The sequence below is a fragment of the Aquarana catesbeiana genome, linkage group LG07, assembly GCF_042186555.1.
Source record: "Aquarana catesbeiana isolate 2022-GZ linkage group LG07, ASM4218655v1, whole genome shotgun sequence".
Classification (NCBI taxonomy): domain Eukaryota; kingdom Metazoa; phylum Chordata; class Amphibia; order Anura; family Ranidae; genus Aquarana; species Aquarana catesbeiana.
The window spans coordinates 91,053,054-91,073,383 of record NC_133330.1 but is presented as its reverse complement, the minus strand read 5'-3'; the positions used below and the strand labels follow the sequence as shown (position 1 = coordinate 91,073,383).

Here is a 20,330-nt window from a genome sequence, read left to right as displayed (position 1 = left end):
CCCTGCAATACCCCGCATTACCCCGCCATACCCCGCCATACTCCGCCATACCCCGCCATACTCCGACATACCCCGCCATACTCCGCCATACCCCGCCATACCCCGCCATACTCCGCCATACCCCGCCATACTCCGCCATACCCCGCCATACTCCGCAATACCCCGCCATACTCCGCCACACCCCGCCATACCCCGCCATACTCCGCCATACTCCGCAATACCCCGCCATACCCCGCAATACCCCGCCATACTCCGCAATACCCCGCCATACTCCGCAATACCCCGCTATACTCCGCAATACCCCGCAATACCCCGCCATACTCCGCAATACCCCACCATACTCCGCAATACCCCGCCATACTCTGCAATACCCCGCCATACCCAGCCATACCCTGCCATGCTGAGCCATGCTCGGCTGTACTCGGCCTCTGTATGTGGCCAGGCTTTGGAAGTCTCACACATGTGGTATTGCCGTACTCAGGAGGAGTAGGAGAATATATTTTGGGGTGTCATTTTTGGTATGTACATGTTATGTGGTAGAAATATTGTATAAATGGACAACTTTGTGTTAAAAAAAAAATGCATTTTAACCACTTCCCGCCCGCCGGCCGTCATACAACGTCCTTGACTTTGTGCGGGGATATCCGAATGATGCCTGCAGCTACAGGCATCATTCAGATATCAGCTTTTTCAGCCGGCGATTCCCTACACCAAAAGAATGATCATAGCGGCTGTTCCACTGCTTGATTGTTCTTACAGGAGGCGAGAGGGGATGTCCCCCCTCCCGCGCTTCTACCGACTCACCGCTACGATCGAAGCCAGGATCGTTTTTGTTTTTTTTTAAATTTCAGGCTTCCCAGCCTAGAGGTCAGATGTGGGGTCTTATTGACCCCATATCTCACCGTAAAGAGGACCTGTCATGCCATATTCCTATTACAAGGATGTTTTTACATTCCTTGTAATAGGAATAAAAGTGGTCAAAAAATTTTTTTTTGGAAAAAAGCATCAAACTAAAATAAATAAAGTAAAATGAACAATAAAAAAAGAAAAAATAATTTTTAAAGCGCCCCTGTCCCTGTGTGCTCGCATGCAGAAGCGAACGCATACGTAAGTCCCGCCCACATATGAAAACGGTGTTCAAACCACACATGTGAGGTATCGCTGCAATCGGTAGAGCGAGAGCAATAATTTTGGCCCTAGACCTCCTCTGTAACTCAAAACATGTAACCAGTAAAAAATTTTAAAGCGTCGCCTATGGGAATTTTTGAGTAGCAAAGTTTGGCGCCATTCCACAAGCGCGTGCAATTTTGAAAGGTGACATGTTGGGTATCTTTTTACTCGGCGTAACTTCATCTTTCATATTATGCAAAAACATTGGGCTAACTTTACTGTTTTGTTTTTGTAAAGCACAAAACATTTTTTTTTCCAAAAAAAAGCGTTTAAAAAAATTGCTGCGCAAATACCGTGCGAGATAAAAAGTTGCAACGACCGCCATTGTATTCTCTAGGGTCTTTGCTAAAAAAACATATATATAATGTTTTGGGGTTTCTTTGTAATTTTCTAGCTAATAAATGACGATTTTTACATGTAGGAGAGAAATGTCAGAATTGGCCTGGGTGCTCCAGAACGCCTGAAGGTGCTCCCCTGCATGTTGGGCCTCTGTATGTAGCCACGCTGTGTAAAAGTCTCACACATGTGGTATCGCCATACTCGAGAGTAATAGCAGAATGTGTTTTGGGGTGTAATTTGTGGTATGCATATGCCGTGTGTGAGAAATAACCTGCTAATATGACAATTTTGTGGAAAAAAAAAAAAGTAAAAAAAAAACCTTGATTTTGCAAAGAATTGTGGGAAAAAATGACAACTTCAAAAAACTCACCATGAATCTTTCTAAATACCTTGAAATGTCTTCTTTCCAAAAAGGGGTCATTTGGGGGGTATTTGTACTTTTCTGGCATGTTAGGGTCTCAAGAAATTAGATAGGCCGTCAGTACTTCAGGTGTGATCAATTTTCAGAGATTGGCACCATAGTTTTTGGACTCTATAACTTTCAAAAAGACCAAATAATATCCACCGATTTGGGTTATTTTTACCAAAGATATGTAGCGGTATTAATTTTGGCCAAAATATATGAAGAAAAATTACTAATTTGCAAAATATTATAACAGAAATGAAGAAAAATTTATTTTTTTACAGATTTTTCTGTCTTTTTTCTTTTACGGCGCAAAAAATAAAGAACCCAGCGGTGATTAAATACCACCAAAAGAAAGCTCTATTTGTGTGAAAAAAAGGACAAAAATTTCATATAGATACAGTGTTGCATGGCTGAATAATTGTCATTCAAAATGTGAGAGCACCAAAAGCTGAAAATTGGTCTGGTTAGGAAGGGGGTTTAAGTGCCCAGTTGTCAAGTGGTTAAGCCATCTAGTCCAGAGGAGCTCTGCCTTTGCCTTGGTCAGCATCACAAAAAACATCTCCTGCGTTCCTGTTTAAAGACTGGCTTTGCTGACATCGCTTCTGGCTCCAGATCCTGATTGCTGTTCCACTACATTGATCCCTGACTTCTGGCTTGGCTGACTATCCTTTCCGGTTACTGAACTGTGGCTATGTTTTGACTACGTTTGTTCTTTTACTTTTATTATTAGACAAGTGTCATTTAACTGTACTTCTGTCTTGGTCTGTTTTCATTGTTTCTGACAAGATTTTACTCCAGACTGTTGCACTTAAAAATTCTGGCAGTGTGGGACAGGCGGGTTCAGTCCGTGGATCACTGGACCAGCAGGAACAGGCTTGCCCTGACATGAGGGGGCTCAAGTTAGCCATTGAACTGGTAAAGTACTTCCTCCCAGTGTTTTGGAAGGTTCTTTGGACAGATGCCAGCCTATTGGGCTAGAGAGGAGTTCTAGGTACCTTCTCTGTACAACAAACTTGGTCCTTAGGGTTTGTCTCCTGATCAATATATTTAGGAACTCAGCATGATTCAGTTATCCCTTCAGGGATGCACCTTGCACCTTGGCTTACATCAACCATCACAGAGGAACCAGAAGTTGTGTGGCTCAAGAAGTAGTAGTCTAATACTAGTTTGAGCAAAACCTCATGTTCCAGCTCTGACCACCATCTACATCCCAGTATGGAAAATTAGCAAACAGTCTTCCTAAGGTATCGAAGTCTGGACTTTGGAGAATGGAATCTTCAGCCCGAGGTGTTTCAAGACCTCTGTTACAGGTGGGGAATGCGAATTGTGGATCTTCTGGTTTCAGGTTCATCAACATACATAGCAGGTTTTACTCCATATCCAAGGATTCTTTAATCTTCACAGTGGATGTTCTTGTGTGTTAGTTCAACCTGATATACTCATACATCTTTGCCTCTAAAACTCATTCTCCTCCCGCTCTGTCAGATCAAGAGGGAGGGTATTTCTGTGATTTTCATCACACTGAACTGGCCTCAGACCTTGACAGGAACCTAGAAAACTCTTGGTTCTCCCAGATCACCTTGATCTTCTGTCCCTGCTTCTCAGCTGCTTGCTTTAAAATCCTGGCTGTTAATCCCTGGTTCTGAGAAATAGGGGCCTGTCTAATAGTTAGGAGTTTTCCCTCTAATGCCTGGATTCCTACTTCATCTAACTTTAGACAATTTGACTCTGTTTCAATTTCCTGAAGGTCCTCATAAGAGGCAGCCTGCTTCTCGTTCCACTTTCACAGATGGCTTATACAGCTCATTATTCAAGCTTGTTATCTTAAGGGCAAGGTTCCTCTTTCCCTGTAAAAGTGCACACCACCTGATCAGTTAGTGTTTCTTGGACTTTTCAGCATCTGTTTTTTAATTGCCAGCTCATATGTGTTGAATTTTAAGTGCATTTGTGCTTACAGTATTCCCTTGGTCCAACTGAAAACTTTCACAAATACTTATTGATCCTGCCAGTGCTATCTACCTCATGCAGCTTCCTGTGATAGGGCAACAGCGCTGCTGAATGGCTCTTGAATTCAGAACAACATTGTAACCCTCATGTAGGTTTACACACCAATGGGATAAGACGTTGCAGTAGGCGTGCTTGTCAGCTCTGTTACTGCTGATTCACGAACCTGTAAGTAGTCACTAACTGGCTGCACCTAGCCCTGTCCACTGCTACCTGGACTTCTGCTGAAACCCTTCCACCGATGAGCTATAGTGTCTGAGAGGGGGAGATCGTCAGGTGCATAAAAGGAGGAATTTTGCTTATTCAGGGGAAGTATTTTTTTTTTATGTGCTTTAAATAGTAACTGGATTTTGGACCTTTTTAGACTGTCACACAGGGGCCTTGAGATACACTTTCAAACAAAAGCATTTGTAGCAATGCAGCACTGGGTGGGAGGGTTCAGTTCCCACCATGGTTATTATATGCAAGAGTTAGCAGGTTTTTCCCATGTGTCTGTTGGTTTACGCCCTTTTCCTTTCATGACTCAAAAATATACTGGTCACAATGGTAGGATCACTGACTTACTGAGCTCCTGATGGTGTGTTTTGGAGGTTAGGGATGTTAGATCTTCAGCGGAATATAAATAAGGAAAAAAGTTTAGGTATTCTTTGCATGTTTTTTTGTTTTTTCTAAACCTAACAGAGCTGTAAATATGATTACAGTATGATCTTTCACTCCCCTAGTCTGAGCCAGCTCTCTTCTGAAATGTTTACCTTTGATAAGGACCTCCTCCTGCTACTGAGATTATGGTCTACTACTAGACAGATGAGCAATAACTGGTGGTTTCCAGTTGATGTTTTTGTGTCTTTTTAACTTTTTATTTCCTCTTTTTTTTTAAAGTAGTATGTGCAAACTAAATTGAAATAAATTGTTGCTACCTCCGCCTACCTACAATGTCATAATAGACTTTATGTGGCCACATACTGTACCTCCTATATTTGTCAAATGTCAATCCTGTTTTGCTAACCTTAAGAAACAGAAACCAGTCAGCTACTACACTACAGCATTACTGTTTTTGTATTGAAAAGAAAATGTATTCTTGTGTTTGCCAAATGTCAGTCCCGCTTTGCTGGTGCACCAACCTAAGTCATCGAAAATGTGGTGAAGGACAGTATCCCACCACAACCAGCAAGCAGTCATTTACTGCACTATATCAACAACATTTTTTTGTATTATGAAAAGATGCATAAAGTTCACGGAAAAGATTTGCAGAACTGGTCAGATCTGTGTTTGAAAACTGATTGAGGAAGTGATGTAAACCTTTCAGCTTGGTGGGAACATCTTTAAAAATGATCTCAAACATTAAGCATTAAAACATATATTATAAGCTGATCTATTTTCACCAATTCATACAATTTTTCTTTTTGGGATTCTGGAGAAATGTTGAATCTCCACTATGTTGCTTGAGTGAACAAGGTTTAAAAGGCAGTAAAGGACAAGGAATAGTTCAGTTTTAAACATCCAATGCTATTATCCATGCTTGATGATTTCTGTTTAGCCAGTCTAGAGATATACAGAGACCTGCTGGATAGCGCAATAAAACACGTGGGTGAGCTGAACTTTTACTGCGCCCCCCATCTACACCCTCTTAAGCTGCAAAGGCAGCTGATGGAGGTGTTTACATTTCTTTAGTTAGTTCTCAGTTTCTTGCCCAGGCAAATGATGTCATACATTCCAGGAGTCTTCAGGAGAGGAGGAGGGGTTTTCTGAGCTAAGCACTCTCCCCGGTGTGCATGTTTGAGGTAAGGGCAGATGGATTCCAGGAAATAAATACTACATGAATCATTTGCCCTCACTCAAGATGGCCACAGCCAGAAATGCTAGCAGGTGTTTTTCAAAGTGATTTCTCAACAAAATAAAGCATGGGGACATGGATGGATGGGGGAGCTTGCTTTGAATATTAAAAATGAATTAAATAGTGTTTTTGGTTTATAGTCTCCAGATGCAGTGAAGATCCACTTTAAATTAATTGGATCATGCCACAACCACACCACAACCATGTGCAATTCATGCAGTTGTGGCGCGGGTGTTTAAAGTTTAAAATGGGCAGAGAGGCGGAGACATAACACCTACTAAGTCTATAATACTATGCAATCCAATGTGGATTGCGCTTTAAAGTGCAACACAAGTGTAAACGAACCCCAAGTGACCTGACTTATACAGAACTGCAGTTCATCTCCCTGGTCACAGCCAATTACTGGACAGTAAAATTACAAGACAGATGAGGTCTCTCTCCTTTTGTCAGGCCTCGTTTGCACATGTGCACTGCAGCATACCTAATTGGCTTCCAAAGCTGCACCTTTCTTTTCTAGCCATGTTGCTGATGTGCAGGATACCAAGTGAAACTCAGGCATTTACACTAGTTCCATCAAAAAGTACATTTAATAGTTTTCAATGCATACATAAATGAATTAAAGCTGATCCACAGGGCAGTGTAAAAGACACATAATTGCAGCTCTGTAATCATTAATATATATGGAAATGTATACATAAATACACGCAGCCCAAAGAGCCAACCAGTAATGCTTTACTTGAAGGAACATGTTGATAGGAGGAGAGAGAGCATATTGAAAGAGAGATGAGTTCATTGGTCTGCTGCTTCTACTTCCACAATCTAATCACAGGCTTGGGGAGGAGAGACCTAGACGTGAAAGTGAAATGGTAGCAGAGAAAACTTAGCTCTTCTTCCCTGCCAGGCAGGACTTTGCTGTGCAGAGCAGATCTCTGGACTGGATAGGCAGAGCTACAAATACTTTGGCAGATAGAGCAGCTCTCATGTATCTATTTAATCTTTGTAATGTATATGATTGACTAGAGGTCAGCTTTAAAGCGGGGGTCCACCTATCTATCGTTTTTTTTTTTTTTAGTGCATTCACAAACTTTTCTTCTCAGCATTACATACTCACATATTGTGTGTAATATGTCCGCCTGTGTCAGATTTCGTCGGAAAGAATATCTTATATTATTCACTGCAGGCGGTTTCCATCTTGATTGTGGGCATTTGAAGCCCACAAGCATTTATTTCCTGGATGTGGTGAATGCTGTGCTCCCAGCATTCACTGCTCGTTCCCGCACATGCTCAGTGGCATCCTGGGAAGCCTGAGACTAGCTCCCAGGAGTCTGGGAGAGGCTAGAAACACGCCTACTCCCACGGGAGGAGAACCAGGAAGTGCAAAGAAGAATAGAAAAATAAAAGGTAATTACGGCGATTTAAATTTTTTTAAACGGCATGTCAGCATCTAGGCAAGGAAGAGAATACATACAGATATTGTTCAAAATTTGGGTGGAACCCCGCTTTAAATGATATTTCATATGTGATTGATGTTCAGCTTTTCTCCTGTTTTTCTTTTGATCCCGAAAACCCAGCAAAATCAATATGTATCAATGGCTCCGTTTTTAACTAAGAGTAGGGGAGATTGATATCCCCAATGAGGTTAGGTTATTGTTTGCTATATAGTTGCAGTCTTCGTGATGTTTTGTAGATAATCCTGTGAAAGAAATCAGTCTGTTGTAATCCTAATACCCTCTTTGCTAAAGAACATAGTCTACAGTTGTACTTTTCTGATCCTTCTTGTTAGTAAGTCCGATATAGGTTTCAATAAATTATTAGTATATGTAACGACTTTTAGATATTCATATAAAAGAATCAGCTTACTGTGACTTATCTTTAAAATATTTGTTAGGGTTGTGTCAAAAATTTCTATTTGCATAGAAGCCGATGGTAGTGCAAAAACAGCTTAAAGCAGTTTAGAAAGAGGCAAGAATCAGGTCAGAAGGAGACTAGAAGCAGGTCAGAAGGAGATCAGAAGCACCTCTGAACATAGAAGCATCCTAGAAGCATCTCAAAGGCAAGCTGAATGCACCTAAGAGCATGCAGCATTTGGCCCTCTACTCAGGCTCTTTATGTATTAAAGTGATTGTAAATCTTACATTTTAAAAAAAAATAAAATAATAAACATGTCATACATACCTGCTCTGTGCAATGGTTTTGCACAGAGCAGCCCCGATCCTCCTCTTCTGGGGTCCCCCGTCGGCACTTCTGGCTCCACGTCTATGGGGCACTTGTGCGTTCTTGATCCCAAGTCGGGCTGTTTGGGTTTGTGATTCAGGCACACAGCCCAGCTCGGCCTCACCCCCTGCTCTCTGCTCACAGGTTTTGACTGACAGCAGCAGGAGCCAATGCCTCCCGCTGCTCACAGCCAAGCATTTGCGAGCAAGGAGAGGAGGGAGCGCTGGATGGAGATCGAGCTCAGGTGAGTATTTTGGGGGTTGGAGGGGGCACAAGGTAGAATCCATATCTTCTTATCACAGATGCACTTGTTTCTATTTTAGCATTTAGTTGTACTGCACTGTGCTTATGCTTTGCAAGTCTTTTATTCAGGAATGACAGAAAGGAAATAGTAGATACTCAACTGTCTGTAATGCCATGGAACATCTATAATGGTTCTGGTATCCAGAGACCATGGGATCTAGACTTTCCAGGTTTTAAGTCACACAATAGCATTTAGGATGTAGAAACTTTTTATTTATGGTAAATGAACACTAAATAAACGTTTAACTTTTACTGAAAATGAGCAATGTGGTTTATGTAACACTACCCCCACAGAGGAAGTTGGTTTTAACTGGTTCTCACCCAAAGAGTACAGAGGCCACCATCCACCCAAGCAACAATCTATTCACTCCGGCTATAGGGGTTTTGTCTTTTTGTACTTTATTGCTTGTAGGACGTGTAACAGGAGATGGATTAAGGCATGGGATACTTCAAAATGGCTAGCAACTTCAAAAAGGGAACAATCTAAACCCTCCTCTCCCCTAACCGGGGACAGGGGAATGGCCAGTATCTGAGACCCAATAAGAGCAGTCTCCGTCATAGCAATGTCTGACTTTTATATCCCTGAAGAACGCAGTCACCAGGTATAAGTTTGGTGTCATTACTCACAAGTTTCCAAGGCAGCTGCCTCCTCCCAGTTGCCTCCTCCCAGTTTCTTCCGGACAGTTCCCAGTGAGAGTAAGACTCCTTCTCAAGACCAGATCCCTTTGGTTAGGTCCTGCAGCCAGTTCCAGGTTAATTCCAAGTCTCCAATACCGAGACCTCAGAGAGTATCAGCACATGCCAAAGCTTGCCCCAGGGGCAAATGCCCCCTCTAAGGCTGGGAACTTCTCCTTGCTGGGGAAGACAATCTATTCAGGGCTTCAGACTATTTATCAGCTTCCCCAGCATCCATCTGGGCACACCTTCTCCGGGATTGACTAGGCCCTAGGCTGGTTATTTGAATTCTACCTCCCTAAGCTCTAGAAACGTCTTCTGGAGGTAGGGGGAAGCAGTCAAACTCCCAGCCTGTGAAACCCCGAACAGACTAAAACAATCTTTCCTCCCTTGATTACTGAAGGAGCCAAAAACTAAATTTACCTGGCATTTAGTAAAACTGTCATTTACTTTATACATTCGTATTAAGTTTGAATTTAAATTTTAGGTCCTTATTAGGTTTCTGTATATATTGTGCAAGCAATAGTTTTAGGAGAACAAAATCCATGATTGTGGGGCTTAATGTGCTTACTGGCAAATTAAGTGGCTTTGTTTTTTTATGAATAACAATAGTCAGTATGTTAATATTTCCCATTTATGTAGCATAAACAATAAAAAAAGAGATTGTCCAGTCAGCATAAAATAATAGATTTGCAGGTCAATATCATTCAGAAGTAGAAATATGTGGTAATTAAAGTGTATATCCAGCCAAAACTTTTTCTTAGTTTTGGGTAGATAGGGAAGAGACATATACCCTTACTTCCTGTCTTGCGCACAACATTTTACCAGAAATGAGGGTAACTCTCTAATAGTAAAGAGTTTAGATTTAGGCCAAACCCAGTTTGGTCCCAGTTTGGTCCAAACCGTAGGAAGCTGTCAATTGACTGTCAGCCTAATGAGCTTCAACCAGAAAATTCCCCACCCGGCAGCTGCACGTAACAAAGGGGATTAACCTAATGACATTGTTCAGATATGGCCATGTGACCATATTTGGATAATAACATCAGCCAGCATCCCTGTCCCATGTGGCTGCAGGGCAGGGAATTCTCAAATTATTGTGCCAGCGGCCTGCTATCATATGACAGATTCCCAAATATGGTTTGGGCCAAACTAGAGTGGAATCATAGCTCATCGCTGCTCTCCGAAATAAAATATTTGATAGATTAGGGGAAGGCTAGAGCTACATTCAGATTTAAATTTCTGCCCCTGTTGAAATATTTTCTGTCTGGTGAAACCAATGTCAGCAGGGCAGGAAACGTAGGTGATTCTCTGTGCTGGAGTGGTGAATAGCAGTGAAAACCCAACAGGAGTCCTAATCCTTTCTGTACTCTATCCAATACTAGACAAAATGTGCCATAACATACACTTTAATAGGTTCCATCCACATATATGAGCAGCTTAACATACACTTGTCTCCAAATAAAAATAAATAAATACTGAACATTTGTATAAAGTGTGGGCACTCACAAAATGCCATGGGTTCAGTGAAACAACTACCTCCCATATCAACCGGTTTGTACTTCCTAGTGTAGACGGCTAGCCTGCCCCCTTTCTGCATGCTCTTATTTCTAGTTGGCCTATCCCAGGAGTGGTCGGTCTGTAACAAATGTAAGAATTGTCAAAGCTGGTTGATTGGAGAGACAGCAGTTTAGGGGGGCCAGCAGCACTTTTGGGGTGCTGAAGGCACCTCTCAGTACATTGGATATGTGTTCAGATATTTTTTTTTTTTTTGAGACAATACGTAACCATTTGATATTTACTGAACCTCAGTATATAATTGTGGGACAACGTTGTCTATTTTCTTTCAGTTAGAACACCGCTAATAATAATCTTTTATCCAAATGTATTTAATAATTAGGTACAATATAGTTATCTGCTTAGTTAAAATCCCAAATACTAAGTTCAGTATAGTACTTTGAAAACTGGAAACTGAATTAGACAAACATAAAATGTAATGCCTTTTGTACTCTAACAAATTGTTTTTAAATTATTCTTTCCCTAATTTTCCTTTTTTTATGACTGCAGATACTTGTTATATTGTCTCCTTCTCGCTGATCATCTTAAATACAAGCCTGCATAATCCAAGTGTTAAGGAAAAGCCCGACCTACAACAATTCATTTCCATACACAAAGGTATACATCCAGGTGGTGATATACCCTCAGAATTGCTGACTGTAAGTACAACTTTAATGTATATATTGTATGTAATGTATATTCATAAACATAACCTGTGCTAAGAAAAATACATTAACTCCCATTGTTGGCCTTTTGAAAATACTGGCTGCTACTGAATTTAGTACTTTCTCAGCTACTGGCCCGAAATAAGCATGTCAAAAGTCAGAACTTCTGATCTATTTAAATGTTCTGGCTCACTGACTCATAAAGTACTGCTATCTCTATATAAATGTACATTTATCATAAAACTCATGATTGGAAGCAGCATGACACTTCTACAAATATAGGAGTGCCTAGGCATGCGCCATTGTTCTAGCCCCATCCATGAGAAGTACCGTATATATACCAGCACTTCTGCCTCCGGTCACCGGATTACACCCATCACAGCTTGTACTTCTAATATGGCAACTGCATCATTGCCATACATTGGTGTGGAATACACAAAGGACTGTGCATAGGCAAAAGGCAGCTTTTGAATACCTACTATAACTGCTATCAAATTCATAGCTGACTTGTTTTACACCATTTGAATAAATAAGATTCCCTGTGTCTAGGTCCACTTTAAGATGTTAACACTAATATTACCCTTCCTTGAACAGGATATGTATGAGAGTCTGAAAAAGGAACCATTTAGGCTTCCAGAAGAGGAAGACGCCTGGGAGCTCACACTTGCCTTTCAGAAGCCACAGAGAGAGGGCTGGCTTCTGAAAATGGGTAAGACTATCCTTTTCCTTCTTTTCTTACAATTGTCACAATAGAGAAATATTATAAAACCATTTTACCGGTACTTAACTGTAGTGATGACCCCCCTAATGGCCACTGGAAAAGAATTGGGAGTCCCTTACCTGACCAGAGGCTGCCCATCCTGTTCAAGCACATTCTAGGGGTCTTTTTACCTTTTATTGCAGATTTTTAACAAAATACAGGGAGGAAGCTTGAGGGTGGGCATACCCAACTGCACCTAGATCTTGCAGGATAGCTTCTTGCAAAATATATTTGTTCCAGCAGAAATGCTGAAAAAAGATGGGATAGCCAAATCGGAGACCCTATAAGAACAGTCACAGTCCTTAGGCAGCAACTTCTGGCGTCTAGCCCTCAGAAAAAACTTACTGTAAGTACCTAGAGCTATGGGCAAAAGGTCATATTCACAATGTTCAGGTAGCAACTCTTATCCAGCTCCCCTGCAACACACTTCAGTAAAGGTTTCTTTTTTTAGCTCAGCTTCTATAAGTAGCGTCTTTCAGGCCCCCAGCACATGGTATGTGCCGAGGTCTAGCAGCAGTAGCTTTCCTGGAACACACACAATTGCTTTGTCCCAGGGGAGAAGCCTCAGGAAAGAGAGAAACTGATCAGATCCTCCCAAATATTTACCCAGCCACACCTTCCATGTCAGCCTCCCAGGGATAGGCTAGAGTCAGATAACTATTCATAACTCCAGTGATTGTTCCATCCACTTTATTTTTGGAATATTCTTCCAGAAGCAGACTGAAGAAATCAAGTACTAGGTAAAACCCAAACAGACCTGAAAATGAATTGCAGCTCAGCTGGCTACAGCAAACCTACAGTATATACTAAATGTAATCAGCCCAAGGCAAGGGCGCTACATAACTTTATAAAAAGTTTTACTGGGCAACCCTTGCCACCTGCCAGCCAGTTTAAGATGAACCACCCCAAAATGTATACATTTAGTGATTGTATTCTTTAAAGTGCACTTTCTCTCAGACTATAGACATTAAATCAACTACATATTCCTAACAAGCAGTAAAGAGACTTTTAAACAAACCATCTGTAGCTGCATGAACTCTGTAGCTATAGAAACTGTGGAAAAATCTTCAAATTTCACAACTGAGGCATTGAAATCACGGCACCCCTCTGTGGCTAAAAGAATCTATGTTGTGATCTTTAGGAATGAATACCTTCACAGTACATGCAGCTACAGAAATCAGTTGGGGCTTGCTTCTTTACTGCTTGTTAAAGGAGTTGTAAAGGCAGAAAAACTTCTGTGTGTAGCAGCCTCCGCAGCACCCCCCAATTAACTACCTGAGCTCCTTCTCTCTCCAGCGATGTTTATGATCCCCTCAGCCATCCAGTACACTCCTCCTAATTGGCTGAGACAGAGCAGCGGTGCCATTGGCTCCCGCAGCTGTCAATCAGTCAGTCAGCAATTTAGGGAAGAGAGGGGACGGGGCCAGGTTGGGATTCCGTGTCTGAATGGATACATGGAGTTCTGACTTGGCTTGGGTGCCCCCTGTAACAAGCTGCTGGCTGAGGGGCATTCAAAGGAGGGAGGGGCTAGGAGCAGCAAAGAGGGACCAGAGAAGAGGAGGATCCAGGCTGCTCTGTGCAAAACCAACTGCACAGAGGAGGTAAATATAACATTTTTGTTATTTTTTTTTTAAGAGCCTTTACAATCACTTTAAGGATATGTAAATCATTAAATATGTCGATAGCCTTAGCATAAGTGCACATTAAAGGTTCCTCTTTTTTAATCTCCCCGTGTTGTTACATAATAAAACCAACTGGACTTCAACATAAGCATTCCCTGGGTTTTAACTCCAGCCGAAAGGTTTCTATTCAGTGTTGGGTAGAATCAGAAAGAGGTAGTTTCATTGTTGCACATACCTCCAGTTGTAAAAATTCTGCTTACTTGCTGTATGATCAGTCAGACAAGAAGTGAACTGAAATCCCTAGAAATGATAATACAGCAGCAATAAAAACGTTAGCTGGATAACTCCCCTCACAAGGTCCTGTCGATTTGGGTCAATTCCCTAGAACAAAATATTCAGGGGGCAGATAAGCAAATGTGCAGATGAAAGGGCTGATACAGCAGATGTACAAGAAGTGCTTTCTTTTCTATTCTAGTTGATAGACATATTTGCTGGTATTATTTATCTTTAGCAGCAAATCTATTAGTGTCCTTATATACAGTATTAGATAACAATAATTTGCTGACGTGGCGTGGGTCTTCTTTATAAAGGTGCAAAACTTGTGTCTGTAGATTTATAAAGAGATCCTGCAACACTGGACTTGGACTTTGAAACACTAATGATTGCATCAATGGCTTAATAAAGGGACAATAAAGGCACTTTCAGTGCACTTGTAGTGCAAAGTGGATTTGCCTTTCGTAAATTACTCCCAATATGTCCATTATTTTCTGCATTTTAATGCATTGAAAAGCCCATAGTAATCAGAGTAGTACATCAAAATGAACATAGCATGCATTTTGATGCATTGGCAGCATTTATTAAGAAGCAATGGTTTATGGTTGTTAAACACAAAAGAAGAAAAGAGCAGGAAAACAAACACCCAAATAGGTACCACTAAAAAAATATATGGTTTATTCTGTATGTATCAAAAACACAAAAAACACACACAAAAAAACCACAGTAGCATTGCAAGTCCCACACGCCCCTGCCCCCACCCCCCACCAATTCTAACCACCCCACACACGACTGCTCCCCAAATATCCCAGAATGCCCCCAAACCCCAACCCAGACTGCCCCCCAGAGAGAGAGCTGGGGCACTCCCCACCCCCACACTGGCCATTAACCCTATCCACTCCAAATTTTAAATAAAAAGAAATACATTGAAAATGCAAGTCAACAAGCACCAAATACATGTCAACGCAGAAACGAAATGCACATTGATGCTTAACAGTGCACCTACCTAATACTACAAAAAATACACCTCCATTCACGCACATAGATCTAAATGGGCCCTCAATAGAAATAAACATTTATTACATGGTACTGGTTTTGTAAAGCATTATTGGTTTCCTAGAGAAAGAGCACTGCTGCTGCAGCAGCTTTTTTCCATTTAGACGGTCTCCAACTTATAGAAACCCTGTACACAGCTGGACAGACCAGGTAAGGATGAGGGATGGTTCATTATTCTTTCCCACTCAGCTGTGTGTTTAATCTGAGCTTCAGTTACTGAGCTGAAGTTAGAGTTCCACCTTCTGGCAAAAATTCATAAATGCTCTGGGGCAAGCATACTGCTGCGTGTTGTGGTGCGCTGCCTTGGCAAAAACGGCCAGGTCTGGTTTTAGGTGGCCTGATGTGCATTCACAGTCAATTCAAAATGGATTACCCGCCTTTACACAATGCATGATAACTTGCATGATAGCATGTGCTGTAATGCACTGCAGTGTACCACAAAGGTATGAAGGGGTTCTTAAAGTTTTCCATGCTCATTACTCTTTGTAGAACAGGAAGTTCCTATGAATGTGCCACCATGTTTAGTAGTGAGCGTCTTCGTCAAGCGTCTCTATTCACTAGTCACTAAGCAGAGCCTGATGGTTTATGTTGATGTTTCATGAATCTGCTGTAGGTTGGTTACGCATCTACATTAGGTTTTGGTGTGGCATTTCTGACAGTAATCATTACATCGGGGGGAGACTATCATTTTTTTTCTCTTTCCATTTTTCAGTAAATGACACATAACATGTAATCATGAATATGAATTATTGAGAAACCACATACTATAACCCTGGCATTTTGTTCATGGGTCAGTTCCCTTTTAATAAATAATCCTGCATTCCAGCAATACATTTCTCACTTCTCATTTCTTCATAGACTGCAAATGTTCCATTTCTAAATTGACATCTTCTTCCTTGTCACATCATCTCTGTATTATAGTTCTGTGTGTTTATTATGTGAATTTGTCATGGCTGTTTTTAAAACTGTATTTTTCATGTCATTATAAAATAGGGATGTCTTTAATCCTGGATTATTTTCAGTATTAAAAAATTGATTTAGTCCGTGACTGAGAATACAGAGCTGGGAAAACCACGCTGTAATTTCCCTTAGTACTTGTAGAGAAGAGATCCAGTAGCTGTGACAGACCTGTACTTCCCTCTTCTGATATCACCAAACACAAGAGAGTCTGATTTAAGTAGAACTCTTCAGCACACAACATCTCCTTGTGATTAAATGTAGGATCATAGACATTACTCTGTTTTATTAGAATTTGTCTTAAACACACAAGACACAAATAAATGCAGCTCTGTATTCATTAATATATCATTATATACTTCTCTTGTGGGTCACATTAGTGCACTTACTTTTGTTCTCCTGTGACCCAGAATCAGCTGACAGAAGGCCAAAGCTAAATCCTCTGGAAGGATTCTGATTATATTGTTACTGCTTGATGGACAGCTGGCTCTGGTTCTCAGCATGTGGCGAAGCCACTCCTGCCCCTTCTATAGCCAGATGCTCCAGTAAGCACCGGAGAGACAGAATGGAGAGTGCTAACTGACAGTCACTGCTCTCTGCTCAGAGAAGTGATCTCTGCACTGAGGACTGAACGATCATTGGTCATATGATTGCTCAGTTCTCAGGCTTAGCGCTGACATAGAACAGCTGCAGCATTGAGCTGAGTATGTATGTTAATTTTTTTTATTAACCCCATCCATCTCCTTTAAATACAAGCAGTGTAAGCACCGGAATTTGAACTGGTATCACACAAGGCGTCAATCAGTTGTGTGGCAATGCTCATTGCAATAAAGTAACATATAAAGTAACATATAATGATACAGTGATAGTAGGAGAGAACAGAGTGTCAGATCAGCTTGTCAATAATACATGTTTTGTAACTCCAATAGAGAAAATCTCCCCTGCCCTAATAGACAGGGAATACTGTGTAGAGGATCTATGTACGTAAATCTCAGATCTGGATGGCCAGAAAAATTTTTTGGCAGGTAAAGCAGACATATTATATCTTTGTATTTAGTTGTTTCATATATTTAAAGAAAACCGGACTGCCATTGCTGAGCTGCTTCTGAAAATGTGAGCTGATGGCTGTGTGTCTGACATTAAAACATTGAATCATTGAGGTGGAACAAATGTGTAAATCTGGAAAGTCAGAGTGAAGCCAGGACCTATACATATTTGTTAAAGGTCAGTGATTTGAAAATACTGCAGTAATTAATTAATCATCACATCAGTAAACTAATAGAGGGCTAATCAATGGCAGTCTCTATTCTTTCTTGAACCTGCACTTTGCCCATGCAGGGCACAGCTATAGGTTTGTCTTAAAGCGACCTGTTATATTCCTTTTGCCGCTGCTCATAGTAGAGGTGAAAGATCACTATCCCTGTGTCCCAGAGCATGGGGTGCAGGCTTGTCCTGATACCAGTCTAGGGGGCTAGTAAATGTAAAGAGAGTCAACTCTATGACCAAGCCCTGGTGGGCCAGACAAAATGCATCAAGGTGTATGGTTTGGTGGAGACATGTAGTCTTACCTGTGCTGGTCATTAGTAATGGCGTTCCTTTCCTCTTTAGGTTTGCCCTAAAGGCTGGCTTCCCAGCAGCACATTTAACCTTCCTTCCCTCATCTGCTCTCCTTTTCTACATTCAATATACCAACTAAATATTCCTTTTTCTCTTTTTCCACCATAAACAAAAGTGAATTAGCAGCCATATCTTTATTCCACATTGAATACAGGAATAGACTTAGACATTGCTGTCCTTATGACAAATGTTCATTATGAAAGTTGCTGGTGTCTATAGCAAACATTGCCCTCATATGATTATTGGCCAATCTAGGACTTTAGTTATATGTGTTTACTATACTTTGCTAGCAAAGAAGGATGTGAAATAATATGTGACAAGAACATTCCCGTAATACACCATGGTAGTGTTGTAAGAAAGGATGGTGTTAGTGACATATAGGAGATGAGGTATAAAAGAGGGGTATGACCAGGATGCTAGAATAGACTTAAATCAGGAGATCACCAGCCCTGGGGTAAATACTAGAAGATGCACAGAAATTGGGCGTTTCGCGATGGTCTCCTGATATGTACACAGTCATCAAATATACACAACTTTTTCATTAAAAGAAAAAAAAATTATTACAGAAGATGCTTAAAAAGAACATAACATCCATAGGGCAAATACAGGCCCATGCATATAAAATAAGGTATGAAAAGGACAGTCAGGTTTAACAAAGAGCTAGCTTACATGTTTTGTGGTATAGACCGCTTCTTCGAGGCTTCAATCTCATCAACTGAACATACCTTATAAGCACATCAGGTGTGTTCAGGCTAGGGGGAGACCGTTAACAGACACCTAACTAGAGGACACCAGTCCATAAACATGGGATAGAACAAATAACCTCATCAGATGTCAAACACATCCTTTAAGTCACAAGATACCAGATTCATTGTTCCAGGGACTTGACATAGCCAGTGGGACAGAGCAGGTAAGCATAACATGTTTTTTATTTTTGAAAAAAAAAAGATTTTATTATCGCTTTAAAGAGGAGATCAAGCCCCCCCCCCAAAAAAAAGAAAAAATTAAAAGTCAACAGCTACAAATACTGTAGCTGCTGACATTTAATATTAGGGCACTTACCTGTCCAGGCATCCAGCGGTGTCCTCCGATTCTTTAATCGGCTATCGGGTGCTGACGCCACCATCTTGACTAAGGGAAACCAGGCGGTTTCCTACTGTGCATACACGAAGTATGCTGCACTTTGCGAATGGGCCGCAGTCTTCTGGGACCTGTGAAGACACAGGTCCCAGATGGCTGCGGGGGGAAGGAGGGGGGGCTGATTTGTCAAAACCAGGTGCCTTCTCCTCCCTCCCACCCAAAAGGTGCCCTATGTGGCAGCGGAGGGGGGCAGGAGGAAGACAAGTGGAGCTTCCCCTTTTGGGTGGAGCTTCACTTTAAGTAGATGCTACTTTGATCTGATGCTGCAGCTGGAAAGTTTAAACAAAATTATGTGGTTAAAGAACAGCCTTTAAAATTCCACGAAGAAAACTGAGAACCTGGTGGTACTGTAAGACTCCTTTCACACTAAGGCGTTTTACAGGCTTTTTTGCGCTAAAAATAGTGCCTGAAAAGCGCCTGTAAACTGCCTCTTCTGCAGCCCCATGTGAATGTCTGAGTGCTTTCACAATAGGGCAGTGCGCTTAAAGGACAGGAAAAAAGTCTTGCAAGCAGCATCTTTGGGGCGGTGCGGGGGCTGCCCATTGAAAATTATATGCACCGCTGCCAAAGCGACTGCAAAGCAATTCGGCAGCAGCGCTTTTCGGGCGCTATTGATCCTTTCCTTGGCCGCTAGCGGGGGTTAAATGCACCCCGCTAGTGGCCGAATAGCGCCGCTATAACAGTGGTAAAGCGTCGCCATAACTAGCGGCGCTTTACAGCTAACGCCCCTGCCCCTGTGTGAAAGCGATCTTAAGCTAAAGGTGCTAAGGCAGTTGTAGAAGCAGTTATAAGGCAGACCCAGCCTTTGACACAGACTGTGGTCTTTTTATCTCAGAATCCTGAAATTCAGCCTGAATTAAACTTCACCCAAAATTCAGGATTAACACTATTGAGCAATAAGTAATACTTGTGACTTGCATAACAGAAAGAAAAAAATGATCTGTCTACTTAATGTAGAAAATTTTTAGGAACTGAATTTGCCCTTTAGCCCATTCAATGCTTAAAATCATAGGTTCTTTTGCAAGCTCACCCCTCCCCTCCCCCCTCCTATATTAATCCTCTCTGTGCTCACACATTTTTCTGCCAAATCCATTGGTCTAAATGTTATGTAAGCTCTGTGTAGATCAGCACTCAGGTCTGGTGATTAGTCATATGCTCCTCCATACCACTGTGTATTTCCAAGGCCTCCAGTAGATAAATGGATCAGCAAAGCTGAGTACCAGTAGGTATGGGGCGTTCATGAAAACCTATTCCTTTTTTCCTGTAAGGAAAGTTACAATTATTATTATTATTAGTATACACGATTTATATAGCGCCAACAGTTTACGCAGCACTTTACAATGTAGAGGGGGGGACAGCACAGTTACAGTACAGTTCAATACAGAAGGGACCCTGCTCGTAGAGCTTACATTCTAAAGGGAGGGGGTGGTGGTACAAAAGGTAATAGATGCGGGGAACAATTTGATGGGGATGGCTCAGGGATAGTTGTTAGGTGGGTGTGGGATAGGCTTCCCTGAATAAATGAGTTTTCAGGGATCTCCTAAAGGTGGACAGGTTAGGGGCTAATCGGATATACCAGGACAGGGAGTTCCAGAGGATGGGAGTGGCTCTGGAGAAGTCCTGAAGGCGAGCATGAGAGGAGGTAACAAGCGAGCTAGAGAGTAGGAGGTCTTGGGAGGAGCGGAGGGGATGATTTGGGCGATATCTGCAGATGAGGTTGGTGATGTAGCTGGGGGGGGGT

General features: G+C 41.6%; 1 protein-coding gene across 1 annotated transcript in view; it reads left to right on the top strand.

Annotated features, from left to right (window-relative positions):
* CYTH4 (cytohesin 4) overlaps positions 1–20,330 on the top strand; it is a 138,714-nt gene that overhangs the window by 94,265 nt on the left and 24,119 nt on the right. The window contains exons 8-9 of the mRNA XM_073592477.1: positions 11,010–11,158; positions 11,759–11,873. Of these exons, the coding sequence (XP_073448578.1) occupies positions 11,010–11,158; positions 11,759–11,873 (264 nt within the window). The remainder of the gene's footprint in view (positions 1–11,009; positions 11,159–11,758; positions 11,874–20,330) is intronic.